Source organism: Impatiens glandulifera, unplaced genomic scaffold (genome assembly GCF_907164915.1).
Source record: "Impatiens glandulifera unplaced genomic scaffold, dImpGla2.1, whole genome shotgun sequence".
NCBI classification, from domain to species: domain Eukaryota; kingdom Viridiplantae; phylum Streptophyta; class Magnoliopsida; order Ericales; family Balsaminaceae; genus Impatiens; species Impatiens glandulifera.
In genome coordinates, this window is record NW_025919778.1 from 82845 (window position 1) to 98521 (window position 15677).

Here is a 15677-nt window from a genome sequence, read left to right on the forward strand (position 1 = left end):
AAGAGGAAATTTCATTGTTTCCACTGTAAGAGATCACTCATTCTGGCTGGATGAAACCGAATTTGCACAAACATTCAATCTGCCCACAGAAGGGTTTTCCGACTTCCCAACCCGGGTGGGAAGCACCGCAACCGACTACTCTGAAATGTTCTCCGGAACCCATGTACCGGTGGAGAACTACGGGCTGAAAACCCGCCTTGCCCACCACATCCAACTCCTCCACGAGATTGTCAACCGATCCATCATTTGCCAATCTCCGAACCAACGCTACTCTAAGAAAATGTTTGACATGATGACCTACATTGTTAGCAATACGCCTATCAATTGGTCAACGGTTATTTTCAAAAATCTGAGGACTATGGTGGAGACCAAGAAAGGTCTCAGTTACGCTCCTCACCTCAGCCGGCTCTTTCTTAAGTATCGTCCAGATTTTGGACCAGGTACACCGGCATCCCCTTCGAACATTCTTGATGTGGATGGAGTGGAGGACAAACTCTCCAAAGTAGTCATTACATAGGTTGTAATTCTATTTCCTATGTATTCTGAACTGATAAAATTCTATTTCCTATGTATTCTGAACTGATAAATGAATAGGTTTCTATCTTGTACCTCTCATTTCAATAAACATCTATTTCAGCTTGATGACCGGGTCAATGATTGCAATTATTCATTTCCTCTATCTAACCGGTTAAAATCATTAAACTGCTTCGTTGAAAAATCCGGTCAAAATAAACAGCGCATCATCACGGTTAATAAATCGCATCACTTAATAAACGGTTAAAAAGAAGAACCGCTTCATCAAAGGTTAAAATAACCGAAATCAAAAGTCCGCTCAAAGTCTTCGGAGGGAAAATTCCCGCCCATACACTCCCGCCAATAGTTCCCGCTCAAATATCCCGCCTTTGGATTCCCGCCTTCGGTTTGCCGCCCATAATTTCCCGCTCAATGCTCTTGGAGGGAAAATTCCCGCCTAAAATTTATGGGACGGTTCGCGACGGTTGGAATTCCAAACCGCAACTATAAATAGGGTCCTTAGTCATTTTATTTCATTCTTACGCGAATCGGCTTTCTCTCTCTAGCTCTCAGCTTCCTCAAACTCTCTCAAATTCTTGTTCTTTTGTTCTTTCGGTGCGTTTATCCAGAATGGGTCGCGACTCTGCACTATTCAAACATATCGTCCAGGTCGACTTTGAGGAAATCCGGGCAAATGGTTCGGCTCCGTCAAAACAAGTCTTATCCCGGATCTCCGAGTCCGGCCTCGAATATTTTCTAGGCGGTCCATTTATTCTATACCAGGAAGCGGTTAACGAATTCTTCCGAACCGCATCTCTCACCGGAAGAAAAATCACTGCAACCATCGGCGATCAGCAGCTCGAACTAACAGAAAAATCGGTCGCTGAAATCCTACAGCTACCATCGGAAGGAAGCAACCTCTCGGCGGTTTTAGATCAAGAGACCTTCGAGGCGGCTTGCCAAGTTCTCTCAAAAACTACGGTCCTATCGAGGTCTCCGGAAAGAAATCATCACTTCGACCGGAGTACAGACCGCTATGTGATATCTTCACAAAATCGGTCCAAGCGAGAGGGGGAAACTATGACAGTCTCACCAGGGAGAAAATTGAGATGCTTGCCGGTTTAGTCAACGACATCTAAATAAACTGGGCCAAGGTTGTTTTCAACAACCTATGTGAAATGGTGGATCCGGATTCCACCCGGTCATGGGAATACGCCATCCCACTTGGGAAAATTATGCGCCATCTCAACATCAACACCGGTCCTGGCGTTCACCTCTCGTCCAGCAAAATAATAAAATCTAAGCAATTCAAGGACAGGAAGAGCAATAGGAAGGCCTCCGGTTCTACGGGTGGCCGAAGGAAGAAGGCAGCCGGGAAGAAAGCAGCTCCGGTAAAAGAAAAATCCGGAATCAAGAAAGACAAACAACCAATCGAATCTGTTGATCCACGGTCCGAAACGCCCAATGAGGAAGATTCGGCCACCGGTTCTGACCGAACAATTTCACACAATACCGAAGAAAATCAATCCGGTAAAGGGAAAGAACGGATAGTCGAGGATCAATCGGCCAGTCTTGACAACGCTGATACCGGTGCAGACGGGCTTGGGGAAGAAGATATTCACGCTAACGACAAAACCCAGGAGATGGCCGAGAATCTCGTGCGCAGAATCATGGACGAAATACATCAGCAAGCTCGCGAGACGTCCGTAGTATTCTGTAAATGGATCCGACACCGGTCATGGGGATACGCCATCCCACTTGGGAAAATTATGCGCCATCTCAACATCAACACCGGTCCTGGCGTTCACCTCTCGTCCAACAAAATAATAAAATCTAAGCAATTCAAGGACAGGAAGAGCAATAGGAAGGCCTCCGGTTCTACGGGTGGCCGAAGGAAGAAGGCAGCCGGGAAGAAAGCAGCTCCGGTAAAAGAAAAATCCGGAATCAAGAAAGACAAACAACCAATCGAATCTGCTGATCCACGGTCCGAAACGCCCAATGAGGAAGATTCGGCCACCAGTTCTGACCGAACAATTTCACACAATACCGAAGAAAATCAATCCGGTAAAGGGAAAGAACGGATAGTCGAGGATCAATCGGTCAGTCTTGACAACGCTGATACCGGTGCAGACGGGCTTGGGGAAGAAGATATTCACGCTAACGACAAAACCCAGGAGATGGCCGAGAATCTCGTGCGCAGAATAATGGACGACATACATCAGCAAGCTCGCGAGGCGTCCGTAGTATTCTGTAAATGGATCCGACACCGGCATCATTTATTCTACAAACACATACTACCGGGTCTATCCGTTGGCCAAAAATTCGAAAGGCTGATGGAGATGGAGTAGGAAGTCATCAACCTCACAAAGGCTCAAGATGCCAAAACTGCCTTAGACCGATACGCAATAGTAGAACCTCGTGCTCGGTTACAAAAGCTCACAGAACACATTCAACGCCTTAAAGAAAAGTATACTCCGGGAACACCGAATTCTCAACTACAACTCTTGGTGTTGGAGTTGCTTGCGGTCAAGGAAAGAGAGCTCACCGAGGAAGTGGCGCGGCTTGAAGCGGTGCCCGAACATCAAGATATAACAAACTCACCGCCTCCAGAGAATGTTGACGGTCATAATCAGACAGATGAAGAGCTATCCTCTCCTCCACCAGATCCGACATTCAACATGACCGAAGTACCTCTCACCGACAATCCAGCATCTGTTCAACCCGGGGATTCAAAACCGGTCAATACGGAAGAGAGGGTCATAACTCTCATTGAAGAATTTGTCAACGACGCGGTTCGACCTTAGAAGAGGAAAATTAAGAAAATCGCGGTTCAAGCAGTCAAGATAGTCGAGACAACAAAGGATGATCTTGGCGAGGCGGTCAAGCGGATCACGTCAGTTGAAACGAACTACGGTAATACGGATGAACAGTACGGCGCTCACCTAGATCGAACTAAGGCATTGGAGGATATAACTCCAAAGTTGGTGGATGACCTCACTTCGGTCAGCCAGAAGGTAAGCTATTTGGAACGGTCTCAAGAAAAGATCGATCAAAGGCTAACAAAGGTCGATGAGGACCTGACCCGGTCAAGTGCCCAAGCCCGCTCAACACTTGATAGGGTACTCAACCTTGAGGAAAAGAATGCGACCCTTGAGGAAAAGAACACAAAGCTTGAAGCCGATCTCAAGGCGGTCACCGAACAGGTGGCAGAATTGATAAAAGTTAAGTTGGCTGCCGATAGGGCACTTGAGGAGGCGAATTCTCAGGCGGCTAAGAAGCTCCAGGATGACCTAGATGAGAAGACTCGGACGCAGAAGGAGGCGGCATGGACTGATGAGAACATAGCCAAACATATGCGAAACTTAGCGGCCAACGCACCGTCCATCACAAAGACCATGGCGGCCAAACAAGTCGAAGATGCTAACCGGTTAAAGGCTCAATAAGAAACATACAAAAATTTCGAAAAGACTCACAAGAAGTCCAAGGTGGTTTCTTCCTCTTCTGTTCCGGTCACACGTAAAAGGAAAGCGGCTTCGAGAAAGGCGCAAATTAGCGGATTATTGGACAGTGTCACCGAGACAGTTGTTGATCCTCCACCCAACCTGGCTCTGCAAACCGAGGATGATTTCGAAGAAGATGTACAGCTGCAACTCAGAAGACAGCGGGTTTTAAATGCGGTTCCAATCAGAACGATCGGTCAACCGTTCTCTACTCAAACCGGCACCTCGGGTGGTCAAGGTCCCTCTTCAAGACCGGCCCAAGCGGACAAGGAAAATTCACACGATGAAATGCTGGACCACTTCCTACCGTCAAGATCGACGAAATAGGGGCTTTGTTTTATATCTTTCCTTATGTTTACTTCGGTTTCTATATATATAGTATTTTTCCTTCGCCTATATCTTATATATATATAAAGTGATTTTTGGAAACCGGCCTATATTTCAATCTTACATGATTTTGAATATTTTAAATAAAATAATCAAAAGGGAGAAATTGATAAGATAAAAGATAAAATTTTAAAAATATTTCTCAAAATTTTCCAAAATTTTTCAAAACATTCTCCCAAGTCAGCTTCCAAAAATCCAGCCAAAGAAAATTCTTAAAAACAAAACCGGCCTACATTTGCATTCTTACATGATTTTGAATATTTTAAATAAAATAATCAAAAAGAGAGAAATTGTTAGATAAAATTAGAGTGGTTAAATAAAACTTAACAAAAACAAACTTCTTGTGCAGGAACAGGCAAAGAATCGAACCGGTCAAAGAACTTAACCAGTTAAGAAACTAAACCGGTCAAGAAATTAAACCGACCAGAAACATGACCGCACAAGAAAGTCTAGATCGACCAAAGCAGACAGCCAGAATCAATCAAACAGTTGGTCATTCAGAAGCCATGGAAAAACCGGATGTCATCCGGTTAACATAAATAACCGACCAGCATAAAAAGACACTTCGGGTACCTATTGAGAATGATACCGAAAGAACAGACTGAACATTGCCATATTCATACAAGTCTGAGGAAAGTCTGCAGGCTGCAGAAGACCGTCCTACAAGATCTTTCTACTTAAGGATAAATCAGAAAGGCAATCTTCCAAGTACAGACAACTGTCCAACCGACAGTTGCTATATTGAGTAAAAGACAAACCTAGCCGGTTTGACCGACATACTGGAAGATTAGACCGCCAGGTCTGAATCACTGAACCTCTTCTCAACCAATCAGATTCAAGGAAATGAAATGTGACCGTTGGCACATTTCACCTATAAAAGAAGGAGCTGAAGAGGAATAAAGTGGTTACAAGTTCTGAATTTTCTACAGCCTAAGTAAAAAGATTGTGTTCTATCTCTAGAAAGCTTAAGCGCTTAGTTGAAGTGCAATTTTACAATTTCTATTAAAATTGTACGAGTGTTATCGAGCAGGAAATAAGTTTCGATCGGATTGTGTTTGTATTCCTTAGTGAATATCCTTCTCGCGGTTTCGAGAGGAAGGGATGACGTAGGAGTTTTATCTCCGAACATCCATAAAAACTTGTCTTGTTACTTACTTTTGCCTGCTTTACATTATAACCGATCTGCACTAACCGACTAATACCGCTCCAACCGAATCACTAAGTTCCAAAACCGACCCAGCAATCTCCAAACCTGTCTTATTCAAATCCGGTCCTACCTATCTCGTGTGTGTGCTGCTTCAACCTGAAACATACCACTTCCGCGCTTGAACTCTGTTCAAGGGTTTGTGACAGTTTGTGTAGTATTGAAACCCCGGTATTAATCTCTAACCGGATTAATCACCACCTCTTTAAGTGAAACGCGATAACCGGCCAACCCCGGTCCCCCAGCCGCGACCTAGGTCAACAAGACCTAGCATGTTTCTAAAGTGAGAAAACTTAGCTTCCGGAAGACGTTTCGTGAAGATGTCCGCAGTTTGTTGATCTGTAGGAACATGTTCAAGACGGATTTGCTTCTGATTAACATGTTCTCGGATGAAATGATGCTTGATTTCAATATGCTTTGTCCGAGAATGCAGAACATGATTGTAGGATATTGCGATAGCACTTGTGTTGTCACAGAAAATTGGAGATTCATCAGCCTCAATCCCATATTCTCTGAGCTGTTGTTGAATCCACAAAACCTGAGAACAACAACTACCAGCTGCAAGATATTCTGCTTCTAGTAGATGTTGCGACTGAGGTCTGTTTCTTGCTGAACCATGTGATTAGACGATCTCCAAGGAACTGGCAAGTTCCACTTATGCTTTTTCTATCAATTTTACATCCTGCATAAGCTGCATCTGAGAAACTATTTAAATTGAAACTGGAATCCTTCGGATACCACAGTCCCACATTTTGAGTTCCCTTCAAATATTTAAGAATACGTTTAGCAGCAGTAAAATGAGAGAGTTTAGGATCAGCCTGAAATCTGCCACAGACACCAACAGCAAATTGAATATCTGGCCTACTAGAAGTTACATATAGCAAGGAACCGATGAGTCCTCTATATGCTGTAACATCTACACTTTGGCCACCTTCATCTTTGTCCAATTTAGCTGAAGAGCTCATTGGAGTAGCTGCTGTAGAACAGTTCTCCAACCCAAATTTCTTTAACAATTCTTTGGTATATTTGGCCTGGTTGATGAGAGTTCCGTTCAGCTGACGGATCTGAAGCCCAAGGAAGAATGTATGTTCTCCCATCATGCTCATTTCAAACCTATCCTACATCACCTTGGCAAATTTCTCACACAGTTTGGGGTTAGTTGACCCAAAATTAATGTCATCAACATATATCTGAACAAGTAATATGTGAGAATCTTTGGCAAATCTAAACAGGGTTTTATCCACTGTTCCAACAATAAAATCATGATCAAACAAGAAATTGGTTAAAGTGTCATACCAAGCTCTAGGAGCTTGTTTTAGACCATACAATGCTTTGTTAAGCCTATAAACATGATTAGGTAAAACATGATCTACAAAACCAGGGGGTTGCTCAACATATACTTCGTCATTTAATTTTCCATTTAAGAATGAACTTTTTACATCCATTTGGAAAACTTTAAAATTCTTAAATGATGCATATGCTAGGAAGATTCTGATTGCCTCTAGTCTTACAACCGGTGCAAAAGACTCATCAAAATCACTAAGCTTTGTTTCTAATGACTAGGCCATCTTCACTAAGCTTGTTTCTAAATATCCATCTTGTTCCTATGACTGACTTATAAGTTGGTCTAGGAATAAGATACCATACTTTATTTCTATCAAATTGGTTTAACTTCTCTTGCATAGCATTGATCCAATCTGGATCAACTATAGCTTCACCAATTTTCTTTGGTTGAATTTGAGAAATAAATGCAGAGTTGACCATTTCATCCATCAGTTGACGTCTTGTCCTTCGAGGAGAAAAATGATTTCCAATTATCAGTTCTGGTGGATGATTTCTGTTCCATCTGAAGTTGGAACCAAGGGGATTGTTCCATCTTAATACACCTGTATCAAAACTCATAAATTATTTCATCATCAAAATATCAGTGGGTAAATTATTTCAACACTTAGTCAAAATAATTTACCCAACATGTTGTTGCAGGGAAGCTTTCATGGAGGCATATTGTTGGGACAGACCTTCGAGTAGGGTCTTAAGAGCGTCCATATCTTGTTTGTTATCGGGTTTCTTTCATTTGAGGATCGTCTAGCTCTGATACCAAGAATGTTACGACTTGTTTCGTAAGGTGTGTTTATGGGTTCTTGATCTCAAGAATCAAGTTCTTGATCTCTAGGACCGGTGGAAAATCTATAATCAAAGGGCAGCGAAGGTTTTTAATATATAAGTTCGGATGAGGGGATAGAAGAACCAATGGTGAGAAGAGAAATAATGTTGGTCTATACCAAACAGTCCATAGTAAATAATAATAGACAAATGAGGGTGAAGTTCATATCTTCATTATTCCATTCATGGGTCCTTGGGGAAGAAATATCAGCCTTATATAGGTGATGTCTTGCCCCAGAATATTCGGTTACAACAATTACTAGAAAATAACAGAATTCGGTTTATAAAATAGAAAAGGAAAGCAAAACAAAATATTAAAACAACAAATAGAAATCTGGCCCATGTGCACAATAGGACCGAGAACGGGTGCCGAGAAAGGTTGCTTCAATTGTTATAGGATCGAGGCCTTAATTTGGAGACCCTAATAGATAACTATCACGCTGGTGTTGTAAAAAAAGATCGGTGATTCTTCAGCAGTTATACCGAAATGCTTTAGTTCTTGTTGGATCCTTTAGAAGTTGACCACAACAACTTCCAGCTGCAAGACTCCGCCTCTACGGTTGAAGTGGGAACTAAACTTTGTTTTTTGTTATACCATGAGACAAGTCGGTCCCCCAGGAATTGGCATGTTCCGTTGGTACTCTTTCTGTCTATTTTACAGCCCAAGTAGTCTATATCAGAATAGTTAATTAGGTTAAAGCTTGAGTCCTTTGGATACCATAATCCCACATTTTGAGTGCCCTTTCGATATTTTAGGATTCTTTTGGCCGCTGTATAATGTGTTTGCTTTGGATTGGCCTGAAATCTTTCGCATACTCCGACCGCAAACAATATGTCCGGTCAACATGCTGTCAGGTATAATAGTGAGCCGATAATCCCTCAGTAAGTGGTAATGTCTACTCCTTGACTGTCCTTATCTTTGTCTAATTTGATAGATGAACTCATAGTAGTTGCGGCTGACGAACATGTGTCCATTCTGAATTTCTTTAGTAATTCGGTTGTGTACTTGGATTGGTTGATAAATGTTCCTCCCTCGATCTGTCGGACCTGGAGACCTAAAAAGAAACTCAACTCCCCATCATACTCATTTAAAATTTATCAGTCATTAACTTTGAAAATTTGTCACATAACTTAGAATCGGTTAATCCGATAATTATGTCGTCTACATAAATTTGAACCAGTAAAATATGTCCATTTTTCTCAAATTTAAACAAAGTTTTATCTACCGAGCCTATGGTAAAATCATGATTAAACATAAATTTTTGTAATGTATCATTCTATGCTCTAGGAGCTTGTTTCAAACCGTAAAGGGCTTTATGCAGTCTATACACATGACTTATTAATTCAGGATTTTTAAAACTGGGAGGTTGTTCAACATAAACCTCTTCACTTAACTCACCGTTTAGAAATGAACTTTTAACATCCATTTGAAATACTTTGAAATTTTTGAAAGTCGCAAACTTAAGAAAAATTCTAATGGCTTCAAGTCTAGCCACAAGAGCAAAGGATTCTTCAAAATCAATGTCTTCTTCCTGTTTATATCCTTGAGCCACTAATTTGGCCTTGTTCCTCGTAACCAAACCGTTTTCATTGAGTTTATTTCTGAACACCCATCTTGTTCCTATAATTGATTGATGTTTCGGTCTTGGAACTAGATACTAGAGTTTATTTGTCTCAAACTGGTTCAGCTCCTCTTGCATTGCTAAGATCCAATCGGGATCTAACAAAGCTTCATCCACTTTTTTCGGCTCAATTTATGATATGAAAGCCGAGTTTTCATATTCTTCCAAAAGTTGATGCCTAGTTCGGATGGGTGATGAGGAGTTACCTAATATTAACTCAGGAGGATGATCTTTATTCCTTTTAAGGCTTGCTCCGATTATGTCTCTCAAGTGACCGGTTAAAATCGGGAGGCTGAACATAGTCAAGACAACTGGTTTCCTCAGTAGACTCTGACTTGTCAACTTCCTGCTGTGGGGCAGCTTGATCCGACTGAGTTTCAGTATTAACTGCTTGAAAATAGACAAACCTTCAAAAGATAGGAACCTCATCTTCATCATCGGATTGGATATTTAAGTTTTCCAACTGATTATGTAGATCAAAGAATGAAGCAGTATTTCTTTCCACCTATTCATCAAAAACAACAAGCGAAGATTCTTCAACAATTAAAGTCCTAGTGTTATATACTCTATATGCCTTACTAACTGCTAAATACGCCAACATTATACCTATATCGGATTTAGCATCGAATGCGGTCAAATAATGTTTGTCGTTGATATGAATGTAACATTTACACCAGAGATCCTAAGATACCGTATGTTAGGAACTCTGTCATAATATACTTCAAACGGTGTTTTATTTAGTCGTTTGTTGATCATAGATCGGTTTTGTGTATGACATGCGGTGTTGATAGCTTCAGCCCAAAACTTTTGAGCGACACCTAAATCGGCTATCATGGACTTTGCTGCTTTATTGAGAGTTCGGTTTCTTCTCTCAGCCGGTTTATTTTGTTGAGGAGTTCTAGCACTAGACAACTCGTTCCTAATACCGAAATCATCATGAAATGCAGTTAACCTGCTGTTTGTAAATTCGGTTCCTCTATAACTTCTAATCTTATTTATTTTTATTGATTTCTCATTTTGTAATCTTCTAAGTAGTTTAATCACGTTTGGTGTAGCTTCATTTTTGGAAACCAGAAATATTACCAAAGTGAAACGAGAGTAGTCATCAATAACAACCATAGTATAGTGCATACCGCCTAGGCTTGTGAACCTATCCAGTCCAAATAAATCCATAGTAATTCTAAGCATCGGTTTGATTGAAAATTTCCTTTACTTTTAAAAGTCCCCTTTATTTGTTTCCCCATTTGACATGCAAAATATACTTTATGTTTTGCAAATTTCATGTTAGGCATTCCTTGAACTAACTCTTTGGTGCAAATAATATTTATATTTTTAAAGTTCAAGTGGTTTAACCGTTTATGCCAGAGCCAGTTCAAATCATTCTTAGCTATCATGAAAACTGGGTTTTCAATTTTTATTTTCCAATTTACTTTGTAAATGTTTTCTAACCTATTTCAGGTTAATAGAACGTTACCTTGAGTGTTCTTAACTAAACATGCATGTTTGTGAAATTAAACCGTGTATCCTACATCACATATTTGACTAATGCTTAACAGATTAAAATTCAGGTTTCAACAAGAAATACATTGCTTGTAGTTAAGTTTCCATGAAAAATCTTACCATTTCCCACGGCTCTACCTTTAGAGTTATCACCGAAAGTAATCATTGTACCGGCTTCCTGAATAATATCAGTTAGCAACCCACTATTTTTGGTCATGTGTATGGAGCAATCGCTATCCAGATACCATTCTGAGTTCCCTAGCCGCTTGTTCTTCTTAATTTGCAAAAGTAGATAGTTACACCTATTTGGTACCCACATTTACTTGGGTTCGTGGTTGATTAGTCCTTTGGGAATCCAAACTTTAATTAGTCGGATGACTTTCCCAGTAGTAGAATTAATTATTTCACCGTTACCTAGCTTGACATCTCTCTGTCTACCAGTTGGTGTTTCATTGTATCGTGGTGGTGAACGTTGATTTGTTCTGTATGAGCGTCTGTCGGTTTCTTTTCTTACTGGTCGGTTGGCTTTCTTTCTCTCATGATGAATCCATTTAGTCGTGTCGGTTGGACTTACATATTTAATTTTATTAGCTAGCGGTATGTCATGATCTGCCTCGGTATCAATTGAACTACTCTTATCAAACCTTATGAATGAAAGATTTTTCTTGTTTAGGTTCAACTCTTTGGAATGTTTCCGGTTAGCCGATTTTCCGCCTTTGTATCCAAGGCCAAACTTGCATTTGGGGTGTCTTTGGTAGGTAGACATCTGGCTTACAACTTCACTGTATTTCTTCCCAACAGCCTTGACTTACATAGATCTTTAATTTTCTTCGGTTAGCGATTGAACCGTCTCTTTGAGCTTCTCATTCTCATAGGATAGTTCAACCGGTTCATCGGTCTTGGTTCCAATTGATTCACCGGTTTGGAAGTTACTCGGTTGATCGGTATGGACATTCAGCCGGGTAGGTACAAGGGCAGACAGGTTCTTGAATTCAATGACCATGTCATTCAGAGTAGTGACCAAATCTTCCTTAATGAACTCTTCAAAAGAGAAATCAAATACCTCTTCCTCCTTAGCCATGAGATAAGGAAATTTGTTGTCATTGTTCTCCGTGTCGGAATAAGCCCAATAGCTTCCACCATCATCGGCTAGTAATGCCTTCTGAATTTCTTTGTCTTCACCGGATTGTTGATATTCACCTATCTGGTTGTTATCATCCGGTCTACGATCATCTGGCCTTCGGTCGTCTCTCCTTGGTCTTCTGCACTCCGACCTATAATGACCTAAAGCATTACAATTATAACATCTAACATTACATTTATCACCATAGTTATAGTTGTAGTTGTTGTTATTTGATGGTTGACTCTTCTTTATGAATCTTTCGAATTTTCTTGCAAGCATGGTCATCGCATCTTCGGTAAACTGTTTAGCGATTTTGATTGGTGCCGGAACGGTTGGCTCTACAAATGTCACTAGATCTATGGTTGCGTTTGACGTTGAGGATTCATCTTCGATCCGAGATCTAATCTCAAACTCGTATGCGTTCAAGTCCTCAAACACATCATGCAGTTTCATTTGCCCGAGACTGTTAGATTCTCGCATCACCATTGTTTTTATATCCCAAGTACTAGGAAGAGACCTCAATGCTTTGACAATAATTTCTTTGTTGTTATACTTCTTTTCAAGGGTAGACAACTCATTTACCACATTTGTGAATCGATCACTGAATTCATTCATGGTTTCACCCGGTTTCATTTTAATGTTCTCAAATTTCTGATTTGCCACCAATATCTTGTTTTCTTTTGTTCTTTCATCACCCTCATGAAGTTGAATCACCATTTCCCATGCTTCCTTTGTAGTCGTACAATCTCTGACTTTTCCGAAAGTGTTTCTGTCTAGAGATTTGAAGATATGTCTTCTGCAATGGTTGTCTATGTTGTTCCTTCGCATATCTTCGGCTGTCCATTCACCTTTCTCCTTCTCAATCTTTATCGGACCTTCGTTAAGAATGGTCACCATTTCATCATCAATGGTAATCAAATATAGATACATTTGAACCTTCCAATCGAAAAACGCCTCACTTTCTAGCATCGGGGGCTTCTCATTGTGAGTCATGTTTGCCAGCTTCGTGTTATTTGAGTGTTGAGACTAGCTGCTCTGATACCACTTGTTAGGATCGGAATCACCGATAGGAGTCCGGCTAAAGGAGACCACTTTAAACACACACAACGGTTGGCTTTAATTCGGTTAAGAATTAAAACCGGTCTGAACACTACACAAGTTGTCACAAACTCTTGAACTGGGTTCAAGTGCGGAAGTAGTTTGTTTCAGCTTGAAGTAACACACACGAATCGGTTGGAAATGTGAGTTGAGAGAATTCGGTTGGAATGAAGGGAAACTGGTTTGGTTGGTTTGGTAGCCGAAAGTAAATGAAGAGCACAGAACACAGATTTTATGGATGTTCGAAGATAAAGCTCCCTACGTCACCCTTTTCTTCTAGCAATGAGAAGGATATTTACTATGGAATATTCAATAACACAATACAATACACAGTCGAGTCTTATTTACTACTCGATGTACACTTTACAATACTCACACAGTAATGTAATACACTTTTACAAATATGTAAATACACAAAAAATTTCAATTTGTTCTTATCACTCAATAGCTCTTCATATTTTTCAGAGTTTTGTACACAAGATTCAGAATTCAAAACTTCTATGATGAGCGTAAGAATTAGGTTGAAGAAGAGAAAATTTTCGCGCGGGAGCTAAAGAGAACCATAGAACTTTTCTTTTGCCTCTATGCTTCCTTTTATAGTGGAATTATGACAACAATCATATTTCTCTCTCTTCAAAGTGATTGGTGAGAAGGAGCTGTGCTGGTCCAGATTAGGTGCCTTGCACGCTTTGTCTTTTGTACACATTGCAGTTGTATATTTGGCGGCCGCCTACACCTTGAAGATTGCTTGTAGACTTGTACAAAGTCCGGTAATCATTTACCTATATTTTTTTCTTGTTTCAGAACCTTCTTCTACATATTCCCAATTGATATTTTGTTTATCTTAACACGTTAACATCCAACGTATCCATGTCTTTGAGTAATCTATCCGTTGAAGATGTGCGATGGCTTTAAGATCTTCAAGATATTGAGTCAGCCAGACAATTTCAGTTTGCAATTCAACCGACTTTGATGTTTAGCCGATCCAGATTTCTTGAAGGGATAGGTTCATTTAGGAATTCCGGCTTTTAGCTTTTTCAGTGAGATCGGTTTGAGCTTCCTTTGGAAGAGTCGAGTTGACCAATCTAGTTGGCGATATGCACCTGAACATAAAATTGAATTTGATTAAATTCTTTTAGATACTTAATTACTTATTTATTAAGTATCTAATTTTTCTAACAATCAATATAGATTTGAACAAGCAAAATATGAGAGTCTTTAACAAATCTAAACAATGTATTATCTATAGTGCCAATGATAAAATCGTGTTCAAACAAAAATTTAATTAAAGTGTCATACTAAGCTCTAGGAGCTTCCTTGAGACCCTACAAAGCTTTATAAAGTTTAAAAACATAATTAGGCAAGGAGTGATCTTGAAATCAGGTGGCTGTTTAACATATACATCCTCATTTAGAATTTCATTTAAAAATGCATTTTTCACATCCATTTGATAAACTTTAAAGTTTTTAAACGATGCATAGGCTAGGAAGATACAAATAGCTTCAAGTTTAGCGACATGGGCGAATGACTCCTCAAAGTCAATTCCTTCCTCCTCAAATCGGGCATTGTTTCTCACAACCAAGTCATCTTCACTAAGTTTGTATAAAAAAACCCATCTAGTTCCAATAACCGATTGATCATTTGGTCGTGGAGTTAGATACCACACTTTATTTCTTTCAAATTGATTCAGCTCCTCTTGCATTGTATTGATCCAATCTAAATCAAGTAGTGATTTATCCAATAATTTGTGTTTGGTCCAAAGAGGAGCATTAGGATTACCAATTATTAGTTCGGGTGGATGATTTTTGTTCCATTTGAAGCATGTTCCTAAAGGATCAGACGTATGGTCAGATTGCCTCGTGAAGTCCGAACTGTCATCCGTCTGCTGACTTGTAGTCTTGTCGTCTGGTTGAATATCAACCGGATCAGCCGTCTAATCATATGTGTTGATCTTGTTGACCGGAACTTCATCATCACTATCAGATTGGAGAGTAGTTTCTTCCAACCTGTTAGAAACTTCAATGATTTTGTTAGAATTACTTTCAACGGGTTCATTAAAGACGACATGGAGAGATTATTCAATAGTTAGAGTTTGTTTATTATATACTCTATAAGTTTTACCAACTAAATAATAGACTAACATAATTCCAGCATTTGCCTTATCATTAAAAGAAGCCAGATGATTTTTCCCAATGTTATGAATAAAACACTTACAACTGAATATCCAAAAATATGAAACTTTAAGAACTCTTCCATAAAATATTTTGTAAGGTGTTTTATTAAAACGTTTATTAATCATTGACCTATTTTGAGTATAACATGTTGTTTTTAAAGTCTTTGAGAGACAACTGATTCAGCCAATATAGATCTCGTTGCTTCCATTAATGTCATGTTCCTCCTTTCAGCAACACCGTTTTAATGTGGAGTTCTAGCACTAGAAAACTCATGTCGAATGAAAGAATCTTTAAGGAATGAAGACAAACTTCTATTGGTGAACTAAGTTCCTCTATCACTTCTAATTTTGATATTACTCAAGGTTTTTTCATTTTCAAGTCTTTTAAGGATCT

General features: G+C 39.7%; 1 protein-coding gene across 1 annotated transcript; it reads right to left on the minus strand.

The window, feature by feature from the left end:
* Positions 1-11709: 11709 nt before the first annotated feature.
* On the minus strand, positions 11710-13005 carry LOC124918450. Its single transcript, XM_047458599.1, has 3 exons — positions 12727-13005; positions 12216-12663; positions 11710-12173 (listed from the first exon to the last, which is right to left on the minus strand). Exons 1-3 carry the CDS (start codon positions 13003-13005, stop codon positions 11710-11712), a joined length of 1191 nt encoding a protein of 396 aa, XP_047314555.1.
* Between the last annotated feature and the right edge of the window lie 2672 nt (positions 13006-15677).

Coding starts and splice junctions, on each gene's coding strand:
- LOC124918450 (XM_047458599.1), bottom strand. CDS start 13,005: ATGACTCACAATGAGAAGCCCCCGATGCTAGAAAGTGAGGCGTTTTTC. Junction 12,664..12,726: donor CAAAGGAAGCATGGGAAATG/GTGATTCAACTT, acceptor GTGGCAAATCAG/AAATTTGAGAACATTAAAAT. Junction 12,174..12,215: donor CAACTACAACTATAACTATG/GTGATAAATGTA, acceptor GTAATGCTTTAG/GTCATTATAGGTCGGAGTGC.